General features: G+C 39.0%; 2 protein-coding genes across 4 annotated transcripts in view; one reads left to right on the top strand and one right to left on the bottom strand.

Annotated features, from left to right (window-relative positions):
- Nucleotides 1-5,574, top strand: part of LOC113672117 (GPI-anchor transamidase component PIGS-like) — a 7,945-nt gene extending 2,371 nt beyond the window's left edge. Inside the window, exons 7-17 of one of the 2 annotated variants that reach the window (XM_089190445.1) lie at nt 217-256; nt 489-569; nt 703-761; nt 1,022-1,130; nt 1,278-1,367; nt 1,969-2,147; nt 2,713-2,769; nt 3,188-3,346; nt 3,510-3,582; nt 3,732-3,789; nt 4,153-5,574. In XM_089190445.1, coding sequence (XP_089046571.1) covers nt 217-256; nt 489-569; nt 703-761; nt 1,022-1,130; nt 1,278-1,367; nt 1,969-2,147; nt 2,713-2,769; nt 3,188-3,346; nt 3,510-3,582; nt 3,732-3,789; nt 4,153-4,285 — 1,038 coding nt within the window. In that variant the 3' untranslated portion in view covers nt 4,286-5,574. The remainder of the gene's footprint in view (nt 1-216; nt 257-488; nt 570-702; nt 762-1,021; nt 1,131-1,277; nt 1,368-1,968; nt 2,148-2,712; nt 2,770-3,187; nt 3,347-3,509; nt 3,583-3,731; nt 3,790-4,152) is intronic. The other variant, XM_089190446.1, reaches the window with a different exon arrangement.
- On the bottom strand, nt 4,776-18,843 carry LOC113677946 (apoptosis-inducing factor 3). Of its 2 annotated transcripts, XM_089190442.1 has the most exons (21): nt 18,706-18,843; nt 18,091-18,203; nt 16,489-16,561; nt 14,834-15,053; nt 14,439-14,483; nt 14,217-14,301; nt 13,300-13,350; nt 12,928-12,989; nt 12,225-12,311; nt 11,737-11,828; nt 11,156-11,235; nt 10,815-10,865; nt 10,120-10,235; nt 9,791-9,862; nt 9,357-9,420; nt 8,887-8,963; nt 8,128-8,242; nt 7,707-7,805; nt 6,404-6,479; nt 6,087-6,191; nt 4,776-5,548 (listed from the first exon to the last, which is right to left on the bottom strand). In XM_089190442.1, exons 3-21 carry the CDS (start codon nt 16,536-16,538, stop codon nt 5,536-5,538), a joined length of 1,560 nt encoding a protein of 519 aa, XP_089046568.1. In that variant the 5' UTR covers nt 16,539-16,561; nt 18,091-18,203; nt 18,706-18,843; the 3' UTR covers nt 4,776-5,535. The 2 variants fall into 2 exon arrangements, with proteins under 2 accessions (XP_089046568.1, XP_027050608.2); XM_027194807.2 differs by lacking the exon at nt 18,706-18,843 and having other exon boundaries at nt 17,770-18,144.

The raw sequence follows: 18,843 nt of genomic DNA, 5'->3' as shown, positions 1-18,843 counted from the left end.
TGATTTGATAAGACTAGTATTTTTGAAGGATGCACAGAATAAAGCCCTTGTTACAGGTGATATAACATAACCCTTTGACCCATAAGAGTGACTAGCCTCTAATTTCTTGGTACAATATCACTCCTCAATCAAATATAAGGTCACAAGAATAAAGGAAAAAATCACCAACTAATAAAGCACTTGATTTTTAAACAAATTTGATTATTTTCTTTTAAGGACTCTGTGGAAAGTATGCGAGCACAGAAGTCAACAACAGGTTGGAAGTTACTTTAATTTATACAATAATAGCCCACTGTAATGAAAATATCTCTAATGGTTATAACTATTGTCTCAAAATTTATTCTCAAATAAGCTATTTCCAGTTTTTGCTCTTTAGTAAGTAGCATCACAAATTAAGGAAAGTTACCACTCCTATCAAACATAATTTTATTTGTTCAAAGTATCATAACTAATACAGCATCTGATAACAGGCCCTTGTTCATTGAAAGGTTTTCAGGTTTCCTTCACACTTTTGAACTCTGATCCAGACTCAGTCCTGGCTGAATGGGATATAGAGTCTGCCGTTCAAAGTGAGTAATATATAAAAAAGAAACCTTTAGTATATGCAATTTCTTTTTCTCTCTGTCTCTCTCATTTGTTTTGTTTCTTGGAACTACAAGGGTACTCTCAATTAATTTCTCTCTTTTTTCTTTTATTATCCAGAGTATTTGGATCCCTTCCTGTTGAATTTTCCACATTTGGATATAACTGTAGATTCTCAGGTGGACAGAAACAGGGCCCAGTTGTTCAAAGGGTTATAACACTTTCCAATGGATAAATTGCTATCAGGCTGATAAGTGTTGAAAAAATGTTCTGGGCTGTCCATTAGGAAGAGATCTATTCAGTGGTTAGTGTTATTCACCCTTTGAAGAATGGGGGCTAGTCCTTTCCAAAATAATTAATCATGGAATTTGTCTTTTGTCGTTTGAATTTTAGTTGTGGTCATTAGCATACACTAATTCAGTGAATGTTGCCATTTCAGGTTTTGCATTATAGTAGCCTTCAAATTAATCCCAAAAAGGATGGTGAAGTTTTCTATCTCCACTATGATGACTTACCTCATATGATAAATCCCATAGAAGGCAAACTTGGTATGAGTTACATTTGTTGACACATTTTTAAAGATTTATTGCCCATTTTAATTGCTCTAAGGCTGTGGACTGCTAGACAGAGGCTGGTTTTATATTCAGAGCAATTTGTAATTATTTTCATTGATATTTTTCATGTCATATTTGCAGGTTCACATATTTCTTTATATCCCAGTTTAAACTTTGTGGTGTATGTCCCGTCTAAGAAGCATTCACCAATTTACATGAAAAATAAGGATGGTAAGACCACATACATATTAGTTCTTTGTTCTTTTAAATCATTTATTTCCAAGGAGTGATCAGCAAATAATTTCTCCTTATGATATCAATGTATTGTTGAGCAGTAAGGTGCTGGGAAGTGAGAAAAATGTCATATCAAGGTTGTTGTTTGATCCTACATCAAGTTCGCAGAGCTTGTGTCAAAAAATGTGTGTTGCAGACATCAGGGAGAATTCTATTGAAAACGTGGGTGTGAAAAGTTTCTCATAAAAGAATCTTATTAACTTAGATTTAAAGGTTTAGTTTGACTGTTATTTTCTTTTGTCATCTCAGGATGTATTTTTTTTAGATGAATCTAGTTAGCCAGGAGCTTTGCCTGAAAAACTTCAAGATTGTTAATGAAAACAAAAATGTGTTTCAATAGGACTCAACAACTGCTTGTTGCCTGCTACTTGTTGAAATCACAGGTGGCTCAAGCATATTGAGCAAGTTGGAGGGATTTCTAGAATTAGCACACGATAGTTTCGTATTGATAAACCTAGGTCGTCACATAGGCAGTCTTCTTAGGAGTCATCTCCTAAATTCCTGGATGGTAAGAATTTTTTCAACACTTTTTCTGCAGGCGAGCTGAGCAGTAGCAATGCATTCATGAGTCCACAGTGGGGTGGCATCATGATTTACAATCTGCCACGGACCACGTCGACGAATAACACCAAACCACAACATATGACTGTGGAGATGAAGCCAGTCATGAAAGTGTTCCTATCACAACTTAAATTGTTACTGGGAATGATGCCTGTGGTAAGAAGTAGTGGAACTTTTAACTGAGGTATTTTAGAGTACGAATCTGGGAATGCTTCCAATATGATTGTGAACGAGTAATTTACCCATGTGGTACGGCTGCAGAACGTTTCGTAGAACAAAGAGATACGACTGCGGTCCTATTAAGGAAGTTGGAAGTCTTACGGTACTGTCTTAAAATAGACGCAGGTGTCTGAAGTCGGGCGGTACTGTTCGAAAACGGACGCAAGTTTCCGAAATCAGACAGGACTATCCGAAAATTGACGCAAGTTTCTGAAGTCGGACAGTATTGACCAAAAACGGACGCAGTTTTCGAAGTCAGGCGGTACCGTCCGAACATAAACGCAAATTTCCAAAACCGGATAGTACCGTCCGAGAATGAACACAGGTTTCCGAAATCGGACGGTACCGTCTGATACGGATAATTCAGAGACACTGCAGACAAGTTAGCACCTGAGGTTTACGATACGGTTAGATCTTTTTCCGGCAGCATGATTGCTGTAAGATCACTAAATAAGACTTTTCTTACTATTATGATGTTCTCTCGATTCTTCTCTTTGTTTAGAATCCTCCAAATGGTATCGAAATGAGAGTCGCTGATGATGCTGGGGTCGCAAAATGGGTAAAGTTGTTGCCTATTTTGTTCTTTTGTTTCCTCTTTAACTCGAAAATTACATGGAGACGCTTTTGGAGTGTTTGAGAATGTGAAGTTTCTTTATTAGGGTGCTAACTTTAATTCTGAAGAACACCTATTTTTGCTTCAAGTCCTGTTGGCAAAGGTTTTCAGTTTAGCTGTTACCTTATATAGAAACGGGAGAAGCGCGTGCAGTGCGTGGGCGCGCAAGGACATGGAGATAGGCCACGCTCCGTTTTCGCTTCTCCCTCTTGAGTGGAAGGAACCAAGAAGGCCTGCAACACAGGCCAGGTCTAAATATTGTTTGGGTTGTAAAGGAGTACTTAGGACTTTTGAGAACATGTCTATCATTTACTCTGATAGCCTCATTAGCAGACCTAAGGTAAACCATTTTCGTTAATTACAGGAACAAGAGTCGCTGATGAGGCTGAAGACAATGGAATATTTAGCAACTTCTACGATCACGTTGACGTCACTCGCACAGCTCCTCGGGAAAATCAGCAACATGGTGATCAATGATCACATTCAGCAACAAATCGAGCAGGCCCTGGGTTCCATTCATCAGGTATCGCAATCTACTTGAATGAGAGAACTTGAACTTTGACAACTTTTTTAAAATATATAGATTATGTCGACCTAGATAAAAAAAGGTTCTAGAGCAGAGAAAGAATCTGATATGCTAAGTCCTGGACTGAATTGGAATTGACCCAGTTCCGTACGTTTTTCAGTCTACAACAGCTCTTCAAGAGGGAAACGTGACTGCAGCAGTCTTTGCAGCCAAAAGTGCTATTAGATCTTCAGGTTAGTACATTTTCCGAAACGTCCTTAGTTTCTTTTCTCTTAAATCGTTCGTGGAAAGTTCCACGAGATATCCTTAGCTGTTCACTTTATTTCCCAGTAATCAATATATTTCGGTGTTCCTGATCGTTACATCATGCTTTCTCTTTCAGAGAAAGCATTTTTTGATCCATCAATACTGGAGCTGTTGTACTTTCCAGACGATCAGAAGTAAGCCTGACCTTTCAACAATTTGTCACTAGTATGTTATGTTAGGGAGATCGCCTTGTGCGGTATGGGAATCTATTACTGCTTCGGTAACATTCTAGACGTATTTTCACAGTTGTTCAATTTTCCTTACGATTTCGATAGACTCAGTCAGAGATTTGATGTCGGAGAATGAAAAGAAAAGAAATGAAGAAAGAATTGTCAGGACTAATTAACAGAGGACATCACATTTGAAAATCATCTTTTAGGCCTGGGGAGAGGGGTTTTGATGGAGCACGGTGATTTAAAGAACGGGGGGGGGGGGGGGGGGCTGCTTTTTCATTGAGCTGTATTCTATAAATAATCTGTTTTGTAATTTTCCCTCAGGTACGCCATATATATTCCGCTGTTTCTACCCATCAGTCTGCCTATTTTCCTGTCGTTGAGGCAGGCAGTGAAATGGTACAGAGGACAAGACAATGAAGACAAGAAAGACGAAGACAAGGATAAGCAAGATTGAAAACAGCACTGATCTAAAAGAATAACGAGGATGACGGGCTGGGACGAGATAGCGTGGAGTCGTGTCAACTGAGTACATGCGCAGTCTCATTTAATGAGAGGGAGCTGCAGGAAACCATTTCACAACGACATAATTTTGACAATCAAATAATTCAGAGATACGAGTTATCAGTGAGGACTTTAGGGAAAAACATGCTGGTTAGAATATGTGACCACATGTATCTGTAATACAAGCGAGGAAACGTGCAATAAAACACCGGGCAAAGCTCCAAGCGTACACTGGAGTTAACTCGCTTGGAACTGCGACAAAATGGCAAACTATCGACGACGAGAGAAACTCCCTCCTTAAAAATTTTCAGAGCGGTAGCTCATACCAGAATATAACATGTGCAAACCCAGGAAAATGAAACACACTTTGTTACTTTTGTAACAACGAATTCCATATTAGCAATTTGCCGTTAATTAACTAAATATCAATTTAAGTAGCAGGATTAAATTATAATTCCATCTTTTTATTGCGAATGAGTATTTTGGTTGTCTAAGATAAATTTTTACTCCAGCGTAGGTCACGTTCATCCTAAAATAAAGTAGAACAAAACAAAGTCTTTGTACTTTGTAAAATATTGCTTTGTTAAATATGTTATATTCTAAACTTGTCCGCTCTATATGATAGAATAGTAGGTTGTGAAAGGATCTACATCGAGAATCTACTGAATAAAATAGCTAAGCATACAATTATTTACGAAAGGAATAAAAAACGCGCCGAATGCATTGTTGAGTTATATAAGCACTTGGGAATTTTTAAGAACACTCGAGAAGTGCTTCTTCGCACTTCTCTCGTGTTCTTAAAAATTCCCAAGTGCTTATGTAACTCAACAATGCTCGAGGAACAAGTGTTTTTTTTCCTTTCATAAAATGTATCGTGAATTGCGCGCGCTCGTACCGATGACATAGGCTGCGTGCATTATGGAAATATAATGAACTCGTTCTGACCAATCACAGCGTGCGCATTTCTCTTACCATTTTATAATCCCAAATAGAAAATACGATTACAGCTATCACCTGTCCGTAGTAGTATGTACATAGAAGGTCGCATGATTTTACAAGTAATTTAAAAAAACCAAATCACTAAGAGAGAAGTGCCTTATTTTTTTTATGTAGCTAAAAGTTATTGTTTTTAAAATCGTCGCGTGATATTTGCTAGTCAACTTCAACTTTTGTCTCTGACATTGCACGGACGTCTTCGTGTCTTTAAAGACCAGCCCTGTATTAAAGAGAGTATAGAGTCAATTGTTTCTTGAGAGAAAAAGAGCGCTGATTACTTGCACACCAAGCTCCCTTACCTAAATAGTTAGGTTTGTCATGAGGGAGAGGTGGGCAATGGTTCGTTTGACCGTTTAGCCGCTGCATTTACCAATGTTTGACCGATTACTAGGCTTTAACTTGCTTTTCTGCACTTCAGCTTTGTTTGTGACCTATGGGTATAGTTTCGCAGGCTAGTAAAGGTAAAAAGTTACCTAAAACAAACCCCATCTTTATTTCTCCCTTTCTCGGTGATGGCATTTAACCGACGCTTTTAAAGCTCCTGTATAACTGTTATGGGATACGTACCAAGTGGGGTAATGGACAGCGAGGTACACCTACGAGCGGCAGGTCTGGCTTTAGGCTTTGGCCGAGTCGTTTACTGTACTCTTGGGCAGGGTTAGGGCTTTCTCCACTTAGTGGTAATAATCTCAGCAACTTGACTTGCAAGAAACCTATTACCATAATACCTTGAGCAGTTTTGCCTGAAGTTCACTGACCTGATCTCTGATGCAGAACGCATTTTCCCCTCAAACATTTCGTCGGCTGCCTTTGCGGCTGCATTCCCAGGTCCCATGGTTGCTACAGCAAGAATTTTATCCCCTCTGGAAGTGAATTAGAGAACAAGGAAAATAAAAGGCAATGACTAGTGGAACAACAAGGATTTAAACAATACATAAATATAATTATAATAATCGAGATAAAAAAGGAGGAAACCTTATATGACGCCTTCCCACACTTTAACAAACGTCGCGTGTACTCTGTTTAGAGTTTTTACTTCCTGAAGTAATTTGGCTTTTATGTTTGCTCAACTCACTTGGCAAAGTAGGCGGTGAATTTTTGTTCATCAACGCTACCGTCAATAAGCACGTCATCAAATGAATGGGCGTGACCTGCCGACAAATTTAATAGCAAAGATGTAATAAAGGTAATCACTGATCGGCTTGTGAGATTACTCGGTTTTCCTCGGCTTAGTCCTGTTATTTTGGTTTACAACACGCCTGGGGGAGAGGGGAGAGGGGAGAGGGGAGAGGGGAGAGGGGAGAGGGGAGAGGGGAGAGGGGAGAGGGGAGAGGGGAGAGGGGAGAGGGGAGAGGGGAGAGGGGAGAGGGGAGAGGGGAGAGGGGAGAGGGGAGAGGGGAGAGGGGAGAGGGGAGAGGGGAGAGGGGAGAGGGGAGAGGGGAGAGGGGAGAGGGGAGAGGGGAGAGGGGAGAGGGGAGAGGGGAGAGGGGAGAGGGGAGAGGGGAGAGGGGAGAGGGGAGAGGGGAGAGGGGAGAGGGGAGAGGGGAGAGGGGAGAGGGGAGAGGGGAGAGGGGAGAGGGGAGAGGGGAGAGGGGAGAGGGGAGAGGGGAGAGGGGAGAGGGGAGAGGGGAGAGGGGAGAGGGGAGAGGGGAGAGGGGAGAGGGGAGAGGGGAGAGGGGAGAGGGGAGAGGGGAGAGGGGAGAGGGGAGAGGGGAGAGGGGAGAGGGGAGAGGGGAGAGGGGAGAGGGGAGAGGGGAGAGGGGAGAGGGGAGAGGGGAGAGGGGAGAGGGGAGAGGGGAGAGGGGAGAGGGGAGAGGGGAGAGGGGAGAAGAGGGGAGAGGGGAGAAGAGGGGAGAGGGGAGAAGAGGGGAGAGGGGAGAAGAGGGGAGAGGGGAGAAGAGGGGGGGGGGGGCCCGGAGGATTTGGGGGATCACATGGTTTTCAGGGGGAACGGAGTGGGGATCGGCCTAGTCCTGTTATTTTGGTTTACAGCACGCTTTACAATTAAGAACCAGTTAATCATTATCGCCTGAGGGAGAGGCGAGGGTCAGAGGATTTTGAAGGATCGCATGGTCTTCAGGGGAAACGGAGAGGGGATCAGCCGTCACCGACAGAGGATAAAGGGAGACTTAAGGAAATTGACCTCTGATTAAATGCCAATGAAGTGGATCATAAGAATATTAGAGGGCCTTAAGGGGGATCATGTAAATTTAATCTTGACATAAACAAAATCCTCCGATCCCCTTTCCCCAGGTTAGAACTTCAGGCTAAGTTTGCAAGGATTTACTCGGAGGAAATTAATTCTAATTCTGCATTTCTGTTAAGATAGAAATCGGATGGTAGGAAGCAGCTAGATTCAGATACTCAGAGACACCTACCACAGTATCTGATGCTTTTACCATACTGAGAAGTCCAGAAGAATGGTATTGTGTCGATCTCTTCGTTTCCTCCAAGCATATTACGCGCAGCAGTCAGTCCTACAATATGAAAGCACAATGGGCTGAGCACGACAATTTCCAGGACTTCAAAAACCAACCTAGAGCAGAACTACCTGGTCCCCTGTGGGGAGAGTTAGACAACAGGTTTGCCCTCCAGATCTTCTAGGTATTCCTCTACTCATGCAAATTTTCTTTTTTTCAGGGACCCACTACTGGGTTTCGTAGAGAATCTTAATTTTCAAAGAAACACTTCATTACAACAAAAATAAGATAACACTACATTTTGATCGGGATCGTTTTGCCTCGAAGCGAGAGGAATGTTTATTGGACCATTTCAACGATATCACTCATAAAAACATACCATGCTTGTGCGAAATCTGCCAATGACCAATAGTAACCCTTTCCCAATCTAACATCTTCAGAGGGAAGTGAGCGATATCTCCAGCGGCAAAAACTCCTTCACAAGCCTTCATGTACTGCAACACGAAGAGACGATAGGTTGGTAAAATAGAAGCAGGCCATGCTAATCTAGCCATAACCGTACTTATATAACAAGAGCGCCTAAAGTAAGCGCGAGAAAAAGAGTGGGGCACGAGGGCAGGAGAAAAAAAAGACTATACATGATGAGCGTGAATTGCCACTGAGCAAGTTTGTCACAGTTTTAGCCACTAAACAATGCATCATCTCCTGCATTTTCCAGATCAGTTCATTGATATTTCAACTACACGTCAAAAACTGTTGCTGACGAACGTGGGCGTCCGAAATCAGACGGTACCGTCCTAAAACGGATACAGGTGTCCGACATCCGACAATAGTGAAAGAAATTAAAGACAGGTGTTGGATACTAGTGTCCAAAATAGAGATTAGTGTCTAAAACGAACACTAGTGTCCAAAATAAAGACCAGTATCTAAAAACGGACACCAGTGTCCAAAATAAAGACTAGTGTCTAAAAACGGACACTAATGTCCAAAATCGGACGGTACCATTTTTTTTTAAATTTTTAAGCCTACGTAGTTTTTCAGGGTTAATCCTGGAAAAGATGGCCATCGCCGAAATGGCCTGTATTGGAATCACCCTAAGGCTAACTTTAAAAACTGCATATCGCAAAAGTATTCTAACCTTATCAACAATTACATCTCCGCGGCTGGTCTGAGGCACGCTACTGTTTTTTAAGAAGTCTGTGGATGGTGATACACCTAGGAAAGGCAGTAAATAGTGGTTTGCGTAGACTCCAGAACTAGAGAAATGTTTTGTTCTTAGGCATCACACTTCCCTCACATAATGTCTCTTTTCACACGAGACTCGATGGATGCCAGCAAATTGTGCGGGAGACTTAGCAGTTTTGCTTGGTTATACCCTGGCTCTCCATCCTAGATCGAGTTGTTTCAAACGCGATTAACTTAGCTCAGGGTTAGAGTAAATTTTTGAAAGTACTAGTTCAGCTTTACGAAGAAGTCTCCTGGTTGGACATTTTATGGCGTTCAGTTTTGCCTTGTACATAGGCTTGCAAAGAACAGAATCAAACCGAAAGTTAATTTTTTGCACTCTCAATTGGCGCTGAAGTTAGTGGTTTACTAAAGGAACCTTACCTACTCCCTGGATACAGACATCAGCAGGAACTTCTGTTCCATTGTTAAAACACACAGCTGTTAACTGAAAGCAATACACCAGACACCTCGTATTACAGACGAACCGAATAAACTGACAATTCAATCGGTTAACTTTTAAGTTGCACTCAATTCTTAGAGTAAATGTTTGTCTCTTCGGGTTTATGAATTTTGGATAATAATTATCATTTTTAATGATTCACAATACACATTAATCCTCTCAAGCATGAACCACCCTTGTCAGTTCTCTCTTAATTTTTCAAGTATCAATTGGTGGTTGCAATTTTACTGTTGCTTTACGGTTTCTTTAGGTTAAAAGGAATTTGTGTATGTCCTAAAACTCCTGATGTGTAGCTCCATCCAATCACAGGATGACAAAAATTAACTTCCTTAGTTAAACTGAGAAAAATCCTCACTTTTCCGCTGTCGCCTTTGAAACTACTCGCAGCAGCATCGGTGATGAATTTTACTCCTTTGCTTTCATGAGTCTAGAAGAAGAGGAAACAGAGTTTCAGAGTGTGATTAATCAAGCTTTACAGTAGGAAAAAAGAATGATTCAAGACTGTTTGGGTAAATAGGTCGTTTGCCTTTTGATCAGCCTTAAGTGTTCATGCCCAACTCCTAAACATCCCTGAGCCGTCCCCTGTTCTCCACGTCTACACAGACACGAGGTTGCGAGGGACTAGCACCTCCCGCTTCCTCGTTGAAAATCGACCGGGTACGAGTCAGTAATGCATCCCATTACCTTTTTCAGCATGGCGCCAATCTTCTCGCCCAGCACGTTCGCAAAAGGAATTCTGCTTCTTCCAACACATGTCACAGACGCAGCTTTGTCTGCAAAGCTCGACGCCAGTTCCATACCTTACGGATCAAGGTGAAAAGGTGGAGCAAGTTAACAGCAATATTCTTCCCTCATAAGTAGTAATACTTAAGCTTTTTCCAGGCGTTCAGTTAGTAAAACAGAGCGCGATAGTTGTGGCTGGGCGAAAAACGAGGAAAGCTTGGGTCGGGTTGCATGACCCAACCCAAACTAAAAAAATGAATAAAGAGGGCGAGTTTCTAGAGAAATGTGGATTTTATTCAGGTTTGGCATGGTCCACTGTTCTGAAAGCTGTGGATTTAAAAATGCTAAGACAAGAATTTGCGATTGTAGCGATTAAATGACAAATGAAGTTTACTTTTTTCAAAAGAAACTGTGGTGCTGCAAACTCGAAAAAGTTTGTCAAACACTCCCCTTTGGTTCGTGATTCATAAACTTTGCTCGTTTTCTCCCAGAATCTCAAGTTGGAGATATTACGCCGGAAAACAAATGGAAAGCGCAACTATTGCTAAACTAACAGATGCAAAATAAATTAAAGGGTCTGGCATTTGAAACCACGGGCTGGAAACCGATTAAATTGTAAAAAAATTTAATGAGACATAATAACATTAATGATTTACCTATAAACGAAGTCCCAATGATGACCACGTTCTTTCCAGGGACGAAGGAGGCTACATAAAATATAAACACACGTGGTTTTACTGAGCTTACCAAAAATGACGTTGTAGGTGACAGCTATATAAGAGGCCTAAAGTAAAAGATGATAATGGCGGCTAACAACAACAACAAAGTTAAATAAAACAAGGAAATAACGAAAACTCAAAGCTAACACCGACATGTTCAATTCCTTAAGTGCAACAAAACGTGAGTGCAAGATGAAGTAAGACTGGTTCTGCAAACCTTCGCTTGAAGGTAAATTTCTTTTAACACTTGACAACAAATTGCCCTTAAATGTACCCACCAATCTGGTTAGCATCCTCAGGACTCCTCAGTAAGAAGATGTTCTCCAGATCACTTCCAGGTATACTTAAACTTCTCGGTCTAGATGCAAGTAAAATCAGACGACATAACTCGATGAAATAGTAGGCTTGTAGCATGCAAATTGAATGTACTACACTAAAATTGAACCGTGTAATGAAAGCCAATTTTTTAGAGGTGGACAGTTTAACAAATGGATGAAAGAGTAAAGTAAAAAGTAAAAAAATGAATGAAGAATGGATGGAAGGGTAGAGAGAATAAAGGATATATTAAAAAAAAAGTACGTATGGATGCGTGAAATGGGAGAAATTACAGATAGGAAGAAGAAAGGTGATATCAAATGAAGGGTTCTAGGGATGTAAGGAGAGAAGAAAAGAATCACTGGATGAGTGATGGGAAAGGGAGAAGGACACTTGAAGGAACAATGCTTACACAATAAATGTGGTCAAATAAATCATAACAGATCAATAGTTAACAAAAACCCACATCAACAAATGCATGAAAAGTACAAGTAGGAATAAGTGCAATAGACATGAACATGAACTGTAACAGAAATTAACTCACTTTCCTCCTGTAGCAATCAATACACTATCATAGTTAAGAACTGTGCCATTACTCAAAGTGACAGTTTTTTTGTTATTGTCCAGTGCAGTGGCCTGAAATATGAGAAAAATAACAAAATGCTATATCATTAACACTTGCAATATAAAAAAAACAGAAAATAACAAAATGCTATATCATTAAACACTTGCAATATTAATAAAAAAACAGAAAAATAACAAAATGCTATATCATTAAACACTTGCAATATTAAAAAAAAACAGAAAAACAACAAAATTCTACATTAAACACTTGTAATATAAAAAAAAAAACAGAATAACAAAATGCTATATCATTAAACACTTGCAAAAAAATAATGCTATGCCAAGTGCAGTAACCACATTTTTTCTTTCTTTCCACAAATTTTAATACACAGCTATGCAAAATACAACTGAATGATAAGTTTCTGTTTCATCTCTCCATGAGGGCTCCATGACCATATAATGACATACCTCAGTTTTTGTCATGAGCTCAATGTCATGATCCTTGAGAAATTCCATTGAACGTAACTTTAAAGAATCAGCCGTGGCAGCTAATTTCTAAATTGAAAGAAACAACCCATTCATGACAACACACTTAAATTAAAAAGACCAATTATTATAAACAACAAAACAGTTTATAAGAAGTAACTCAATGAAATATAAGCTACCCCATTCTGCTAAATATTTTGGTTTGAACTCTGGGGTACAACTTAACCTTGATACAATTCAGAGCCACTTCCAAAGAACTTACAGTTTTAATATTTACAAAAGTATTGGAAGATTTTTATGGATCAAAACACAACAACTCTGACAAATGGAAAGCTGTTCCAACAAATTATGAAAAGCTTTTCCAGTGAAGCTTTGATTGGAATGGATTTAGATCAACAGATCCTAACAGAACTGCAGCAATGAAGATGAATCTCATGATGACTTACTACACAATTCCAAATTCACACTCAAAAAGGCTATGGAATCCAATTCTGTTGGACAAGTAGGGCAGTATTCAAATCAACATTTAAATTCACACCAATCTCTCAACAAATCAGACCAAACTCTACAGAGAAGCTACAACAATAACAACCTTCAGATGATCAGTTAAGTCTCCAAGGAAATTATAGCTGAACACATATTAGGATGACTTACCAAAAGCAAATAGCATGAGCATAACACTAACCTTACTTAAAATTGGTCTATCATAGGGCAAGTGAGCCTCTTTTGTAATCATGATAACACGCCCTGTGAGGAACAGAAGTTCAATTACCTGTAAGCTAACACTCAGGTGTTTGAAAAAAAATCAAAACTCTTAGCTGGTAACAGGTTGTAGTAAATATTATTCAGTCAACAGGTTCAAAGCATTTGTTACAACCATTCTTAGTCAAACAATTGTTAATGATTAAAAGTAACCATCGCTTGACTCCCAGTAGAACTTCCTGACATTATGATCAGTAAAAATTTGCTCCCACATTTAAAAATAAAATATTCCCAATCTGCAGAAGAAAACTACTGCAATATTCATGTATCATATAATAAGTATCAGTCCTGGTACCTCTGAATCCCTCTTCTCTCAATGTCTCGGCAGCTTTCATGGCTGCTCCACCTGCATAGTGTAAAAACATCAACTCTCAATTTTTACATCAAACCTCCTGCTTCTACAAGGACCCTTTTTTAAGTTCCACCCCTAGTTTGTGTATCACTAAGATAATTTAAGGCTAAATAACTGTCTAATACCCTTTTAGTACCTTGGAAGTCATGAGGGGACGCAAATCGTCTGCACTGTAAGTACATATCACAATTTACGAAAACTTCATTATTCTTGTGAAAAATGATAGCCGTCTTATTGAAACTTGATGACAAGTATAAGCCGGCAAAGAAAACAGTGCAAAAGCAATTATCTGTCACATCGATGTCAGCAGCAACAGGATTATGACACCTTACAGGAAAGCTGCCTGGAGCGTTCAAAAAGTCCCATACATTTTCTTAGACTAAAAGTCTAAGAAAATGTAGGGGACTCTCCGGGATACTTACAGTACAGACGATTTGCGTCCCCTCATGAGGTTTCTATGAGAAAATACTTTTCGTTGAGACTCTTGTCTGACATAAATCATCCTTATTAAACTATCTTTAACCCTTTAAATCCTGACATCAGTATGCATATTCTCCATACTGTTCCCTATAAATTTCCTGAGGTGCGAACAAGGAGAATTTGTTGAACAATCAAGAACTCTTTTATCAATCAGATTGAGCAATCATTTCCTTTATTCTTATGGAATTAATGTATGATTTGGGGCTGATATGGTAACCTTTGACTCCTCCCTGACTGGGAGCTTGGAGGAGAGAGGTAGTACTTGTTCAAGGGTAACTATGGTTACATACCTTCTTGACTACCTTAATCTTAAACTTTGACAACCCACATGACAAACCAACTATTTCAACAGCTTGCATGTACACTATGAACAAACTCACCTCCCCCAATGATAACAAATACTCGTTTGTCACAACTTGTGTCTTCCTTAACCATTGTCTTGACTCTTTTATGAGATGTAAATTGCTAAAACACAGATGACACAAATTTAAAAGTAAACAAATATATTTTGACATCATCGCTTTTATCAGATAAAGAATCATGAAATAAATATTACTAACAATATTATTACGACAGACATTTCAATTTTAATTCTCCTTTACCTCTGGATGTGCCCTAACAATAACATTACCATTCTTGATGACCACCTGAAAAGAAAAATAATTAATTTTCAGACTATTAAGAAATTTGCCATGAACATCTATGGAGAAATTATAGATTCTAAATGTTATAGAGATAACCCAGTAGTAATTTTCCCACGGCAAGTTGAGCACCAGCACAACCTATACTCTGGGTATATTTAAATGCTTCCTGATACACCAGTCAATCTTTACTTTTTTCCTTTTTACAATCTCTTCTAAAAGTGTATCCTCTTTCAAGTTTTCCATGTGTCTAACAACAGTCCACCCTATCTTTCATATTTCTTTCTCTGATTCCCAGATTATTCAACTCTGTCAAAGTTTTTACACCTTTGTTACTGTATAAAAACCCAACTGACCTCAAATTTGGGTAAACTGTCCAGCCCAGGAAAGTCTTCAATATCACCAGTTTTGACATTAAAGCAGGCTCCATGCCAGGGACAGCGTACTCGTCCACTAGAGAGATGACCAGTGGATAAAGGAGCCCCATAGTGAGTACACTTGTGGCCAACTGCAGAATACTCCCCATTCTCACGTACCAGCAGTGCTTTACCTTCTCCAATGTCAATTGTTCTCATACTGCATTTAAAGGAGACAAGGTTGAAATATAGGTATGCTATGCATGCAAGTTATTTTTTTAGATGGGTGGGTTGAAGTGGGACACTTTGAGTGACTGATTTTTCCAATTTTGAAACATAAAAAAAGCCTAAACTTTCAAAGTTTCCAACAAAAATACCTTTCAGTAGAGGGCAAATAAGTTCCTTCCAATTTATATGAAATAAACCCTGACATAGGTAGTTTGTGGTCTGTCATTACTGTTGTCTGAACAATTTTAAGCATGAATAAACTGCATTTGTACCATGCTTACTGTAGTCTCCTTTACAGCCATTGTTTGGTCTTGTCACACAACATCTCCCCTGCCTCTGTTGCATGACAAGACCAAACAGTGAATGCAAATGAGACTTTGTTAGCTTGCTTGTGATAAAATGCAGGTTGTTTACAAGGATATGACATGCGATAGGGTGAAATCCAAGGCAGTATAAGATAGAAAATGTCAAAGAGCACGAGAGTTGCATGGAAAATTTACTACTAATAGCATTTAGTTTCATGTGAACTTTGTTAAGTGTGGTAGGATTATGTTGTAAAATTTAGGCTGTCACTGAAAAATGTCATTTTATCAAGGTAAACCTAATCACTAGTGACAACTAAATGCACAATTGTGCCAGGAAAATACCATTTAAACACAAGATGCAATTCATGTAGAACTTCTAAAGGCAAAGAAACAGATATTTACAGGGCACTTGGCACAGAAAGTAAATATAACTTGATGATCTTTTCAACCTGAGCCAAGAGAAGGACATACAAGGCAAAAACAAGATTATTGATCAAATATGATTAATGCAAATGCTTTGAGCAAATTTTACAGCAGTCAGCAAAACTAGCCCTTACAAAACAAACGCTCCAGCGAGAACTTCATTAATTGTAGGCTTTTTACTAATGGCATGTGTGTTGTAAGTGAAGGAGCATTACACTAAACATGCTTCAACTTCTAAATGGCAGAAATTTTCCCAGCCAATTTTTGTCATCTCAAGATATCATAGTGATCAGGTCCATATGAAGGAAATTTAGGAACTCTTTCACTGGATTGATGAGCTCACAATTCTTTGTTGATATTCTTCCTATTGTGTGCCAATGTTGGGTTGATTCCATTGCAACATTTTGTGATACCCTAATTCCAGGACATAATTGACAGGAGGGACAGTACCCTGATGCTTGGATTGGTGCAAACATTATAACACTGTAATTTCATTAGCACTAAACACACATCCTCATGTGGCAATCTGATTGGTGCTGGCAACATAACACTCAATACCCTAACATAGTTATTATTTTTATTAATGATAAAAAAATAACTCAAACTGATACCTTTAATTATCTAATTTAACAATTAGCAGAAGTCTTTGTAACTAGTTACAAATAAAATATTGCAGACAAAGAAATTGGAGTGCATTACGTTCCATCTTGCAGACAGTCATCATATTGGCCTACATTGACTTCAATCATGGTGGAGCTTTCTACAGATGTTCCTATAGATTTGGAAAAAGGAATAATAAGTCAGTTTATAATTCATGAACTTCTTCACTAAATTAGCTTTGCGGGAATCAAAGAAAAACAACACGCTAAACTGATGCTGTACGAAACAGAATGGTGTGTTGTAATTTGAAGAGGAATTATGAAATCTGAGCTAATATGAGAAAAGAGGTAACAAGATCAGAGTAAGAATTGCAACAAATGAATAATGGGGTTATGTTCCTAGGGAAACTTTGATGCTGCATGAGTGGGTGTATGACAGCTGCAGCAGCTCGGTTCTATCAAATGCGATGGTGATGTACATTAGTCACCACAAGGAGTTTATAAAGCTGACATTTCAATAGTTAGCCCTTTGCCTGCGCAAATAGAGACAAGTGAAAGCCTGTAGTTAAAGATCAATTTTCCAGGTAACAACCCACTCTTTGAGTTCCTTACAGGTTTTCCTTATCCACATGTCAGCGAGCGGTCCTATGCTTTTGTTAACTGGTAGCCAAAACGAGCAATCAAGTTATGATGTCATACAATTTTATGTACTAGAAAATTATTTGCTGTAGAAAAGGAAACCTCAACTATCTGATTACATTAAATAACCTCGGGCAGGTAAAACAATTCTAAGAGAAATCTGATTTTTTGAGGAGAAGCGCCGAATAATTTACTTGAACACATACAAGAAATTTTCGACATAATATTTTAAGTTGAATTTCTCTCTAACAACAATATATTTGATAATCTTGGTTTAAACAGGAAGGTTAAACTTGTCATATCAGTACGCGGTTTCCCTATCCATCTATAAAACGGTGAAACTACTCCAAAAACATGTTGTTAAATAAACACTTAACACGACCGACAGTTCGAGAAAATATTCACCAAATGCTCAATAAACAAATTTTAGTAATTTCATGTGAAGTGTAGCCAATATCCTCGAGTAAAGAGATCTCGAATTTGATAAAACTTGCTTCAAGTAAGTTCGCACTGCGAGAGTCTTGTTGTATTTCTGTCAAACTCAACGCATTCATGAGCATTATCTTACTGTTTTTCCAACAAGATAACACATCCCTTCTTCCTTTTGAATTCAGATGTAATCACAATTAAGCACTGACCTTTAAATTTGTCACCTACCAAAGGCACACATTCTGAATAAATTAGGCATGGAAATTCAACACAGTTGTTTATGTTCCAACTTAGGCTGATCTACAAAGCTTACCTTCCCCTGTATCTGTGGTCAGTGTCCCTGTTGTGGAAAAACTGGCAAATGATGGCTGAGGGACACTTTTTCTACTTAAAAAAACCTTCCTCTCTCTGTTAGAAGATACCGTGACTCCCATGACAGGTAAATTGCGGTATGGTAATTTTGTGTGAAAGTTGTATTTACGTACGAATTGACGCAACAAGGGTCTAAAAACATCGGGTCGGAATACAACTTTAACCGCCTTACAGAACATCTAGAACCACTTGGCGGGTGGACAATCGAAACGGAAGTCACTTTTCAAAGCAGATGATGGGCGAAATAGCTGTGGCGGCTTACCTGTCTAGTAAATGTCACCAGCTGCAGAATCTTCCAAAACATATACTATCATCCAAAGGGGTGTGATGCTGATAGGAATTGTTTCATCAAGTAAACTCAACTGTAATGTCCATCTAATTAGGCGATAGGCATGCAAGGCGTATTAAATAAACATTTAGTGGGAGTGACGGAGCTAATAAGTGAATCTTTGAATAAAATATTTAATTTACTTCCTTGTAAGTAGCAATTCTGGTGCACAGCACTTGGAAACATTTACTTTTTAAATTAATTCTCCTTGTGGTTTAGAATCACCAAATTTAGTTCCAAGGAGATACAATTACCACCCCTAACAACATTATTTTAAGTCTCTTCTCAACCAAGGATGGAGAATCTGATTTAGGAACAAGTGCAGGTGGGACATAATCAATCACATGTAAACAAAAACATATCTTCAATACCGTTATGGAGTCTAATCCTTTATCCTCAATTTTATCAAAGTGCTCTCATGGTCAGGGAAATTACTATTCACTGATTTTTTTTTTAATAGTGAGGAAAAGATTAGATTGTCAGGGGGTGGGTAAGGAATTGCCAGAGTGGAAGTAAGGGCAGGACTACTTGATTGTCAGGGATACTTACACAGGTAGTGGCTTTGCTAATTCTCTCAGCTTTGAAAATGGTTTGCAATCCAATGGAATGCTTGTCCTAAAAATGTTTTGCTTACTTAAATAAATTAAGAGGTGCAGTTGAGGGATCATGGATTGATGGCCAAAACAT

The sequence above is a fragment of the Pocillopora damicornis genome, chromosome 12 (assembly GCF_964200805.1).
Source record: "Pocillopora damicornis chromosome 12, jaPocDami1.2, whole genome shotgun sequence".
In the NCBI taxonomy this organism is placed as follows: domain Eukaryota; kingdom Metazoa; phylum Cnidaria; class Anthozoa; order Scleractinia; family Pocilloporidae; genus Pocillopora; species Pocillopora damicornis.
This window is presented reverse-complemented; position numbering and strand designations above follow the sequence as displayed.

Excerpts from the sequence above, each read along its gene's own strand:
- LOC113677946 (XM_027194807.2), bottom strand. The coding sequence starts at position 18,007 with ATGTTCTGTAAGGCGGTTAAAGTTGTATTCCGACCCGATGTTTTTAGA. Across the intron at positions 16,562-17,769 it reads GACCACAGATACAGGGGAAG|GAACATCTGTAGAAAGCTCC; the intron begins GTAAGCTTTGTA and ends CCAAATCTATAG. Across the intron at positions 12,990-13,299 it reads GAGAGAAGAGGGATTCAGAG|GGCGTGTTATCATGATTACA; the intron begins GTACCAGGACTG and ends TGTTCCTCACAG.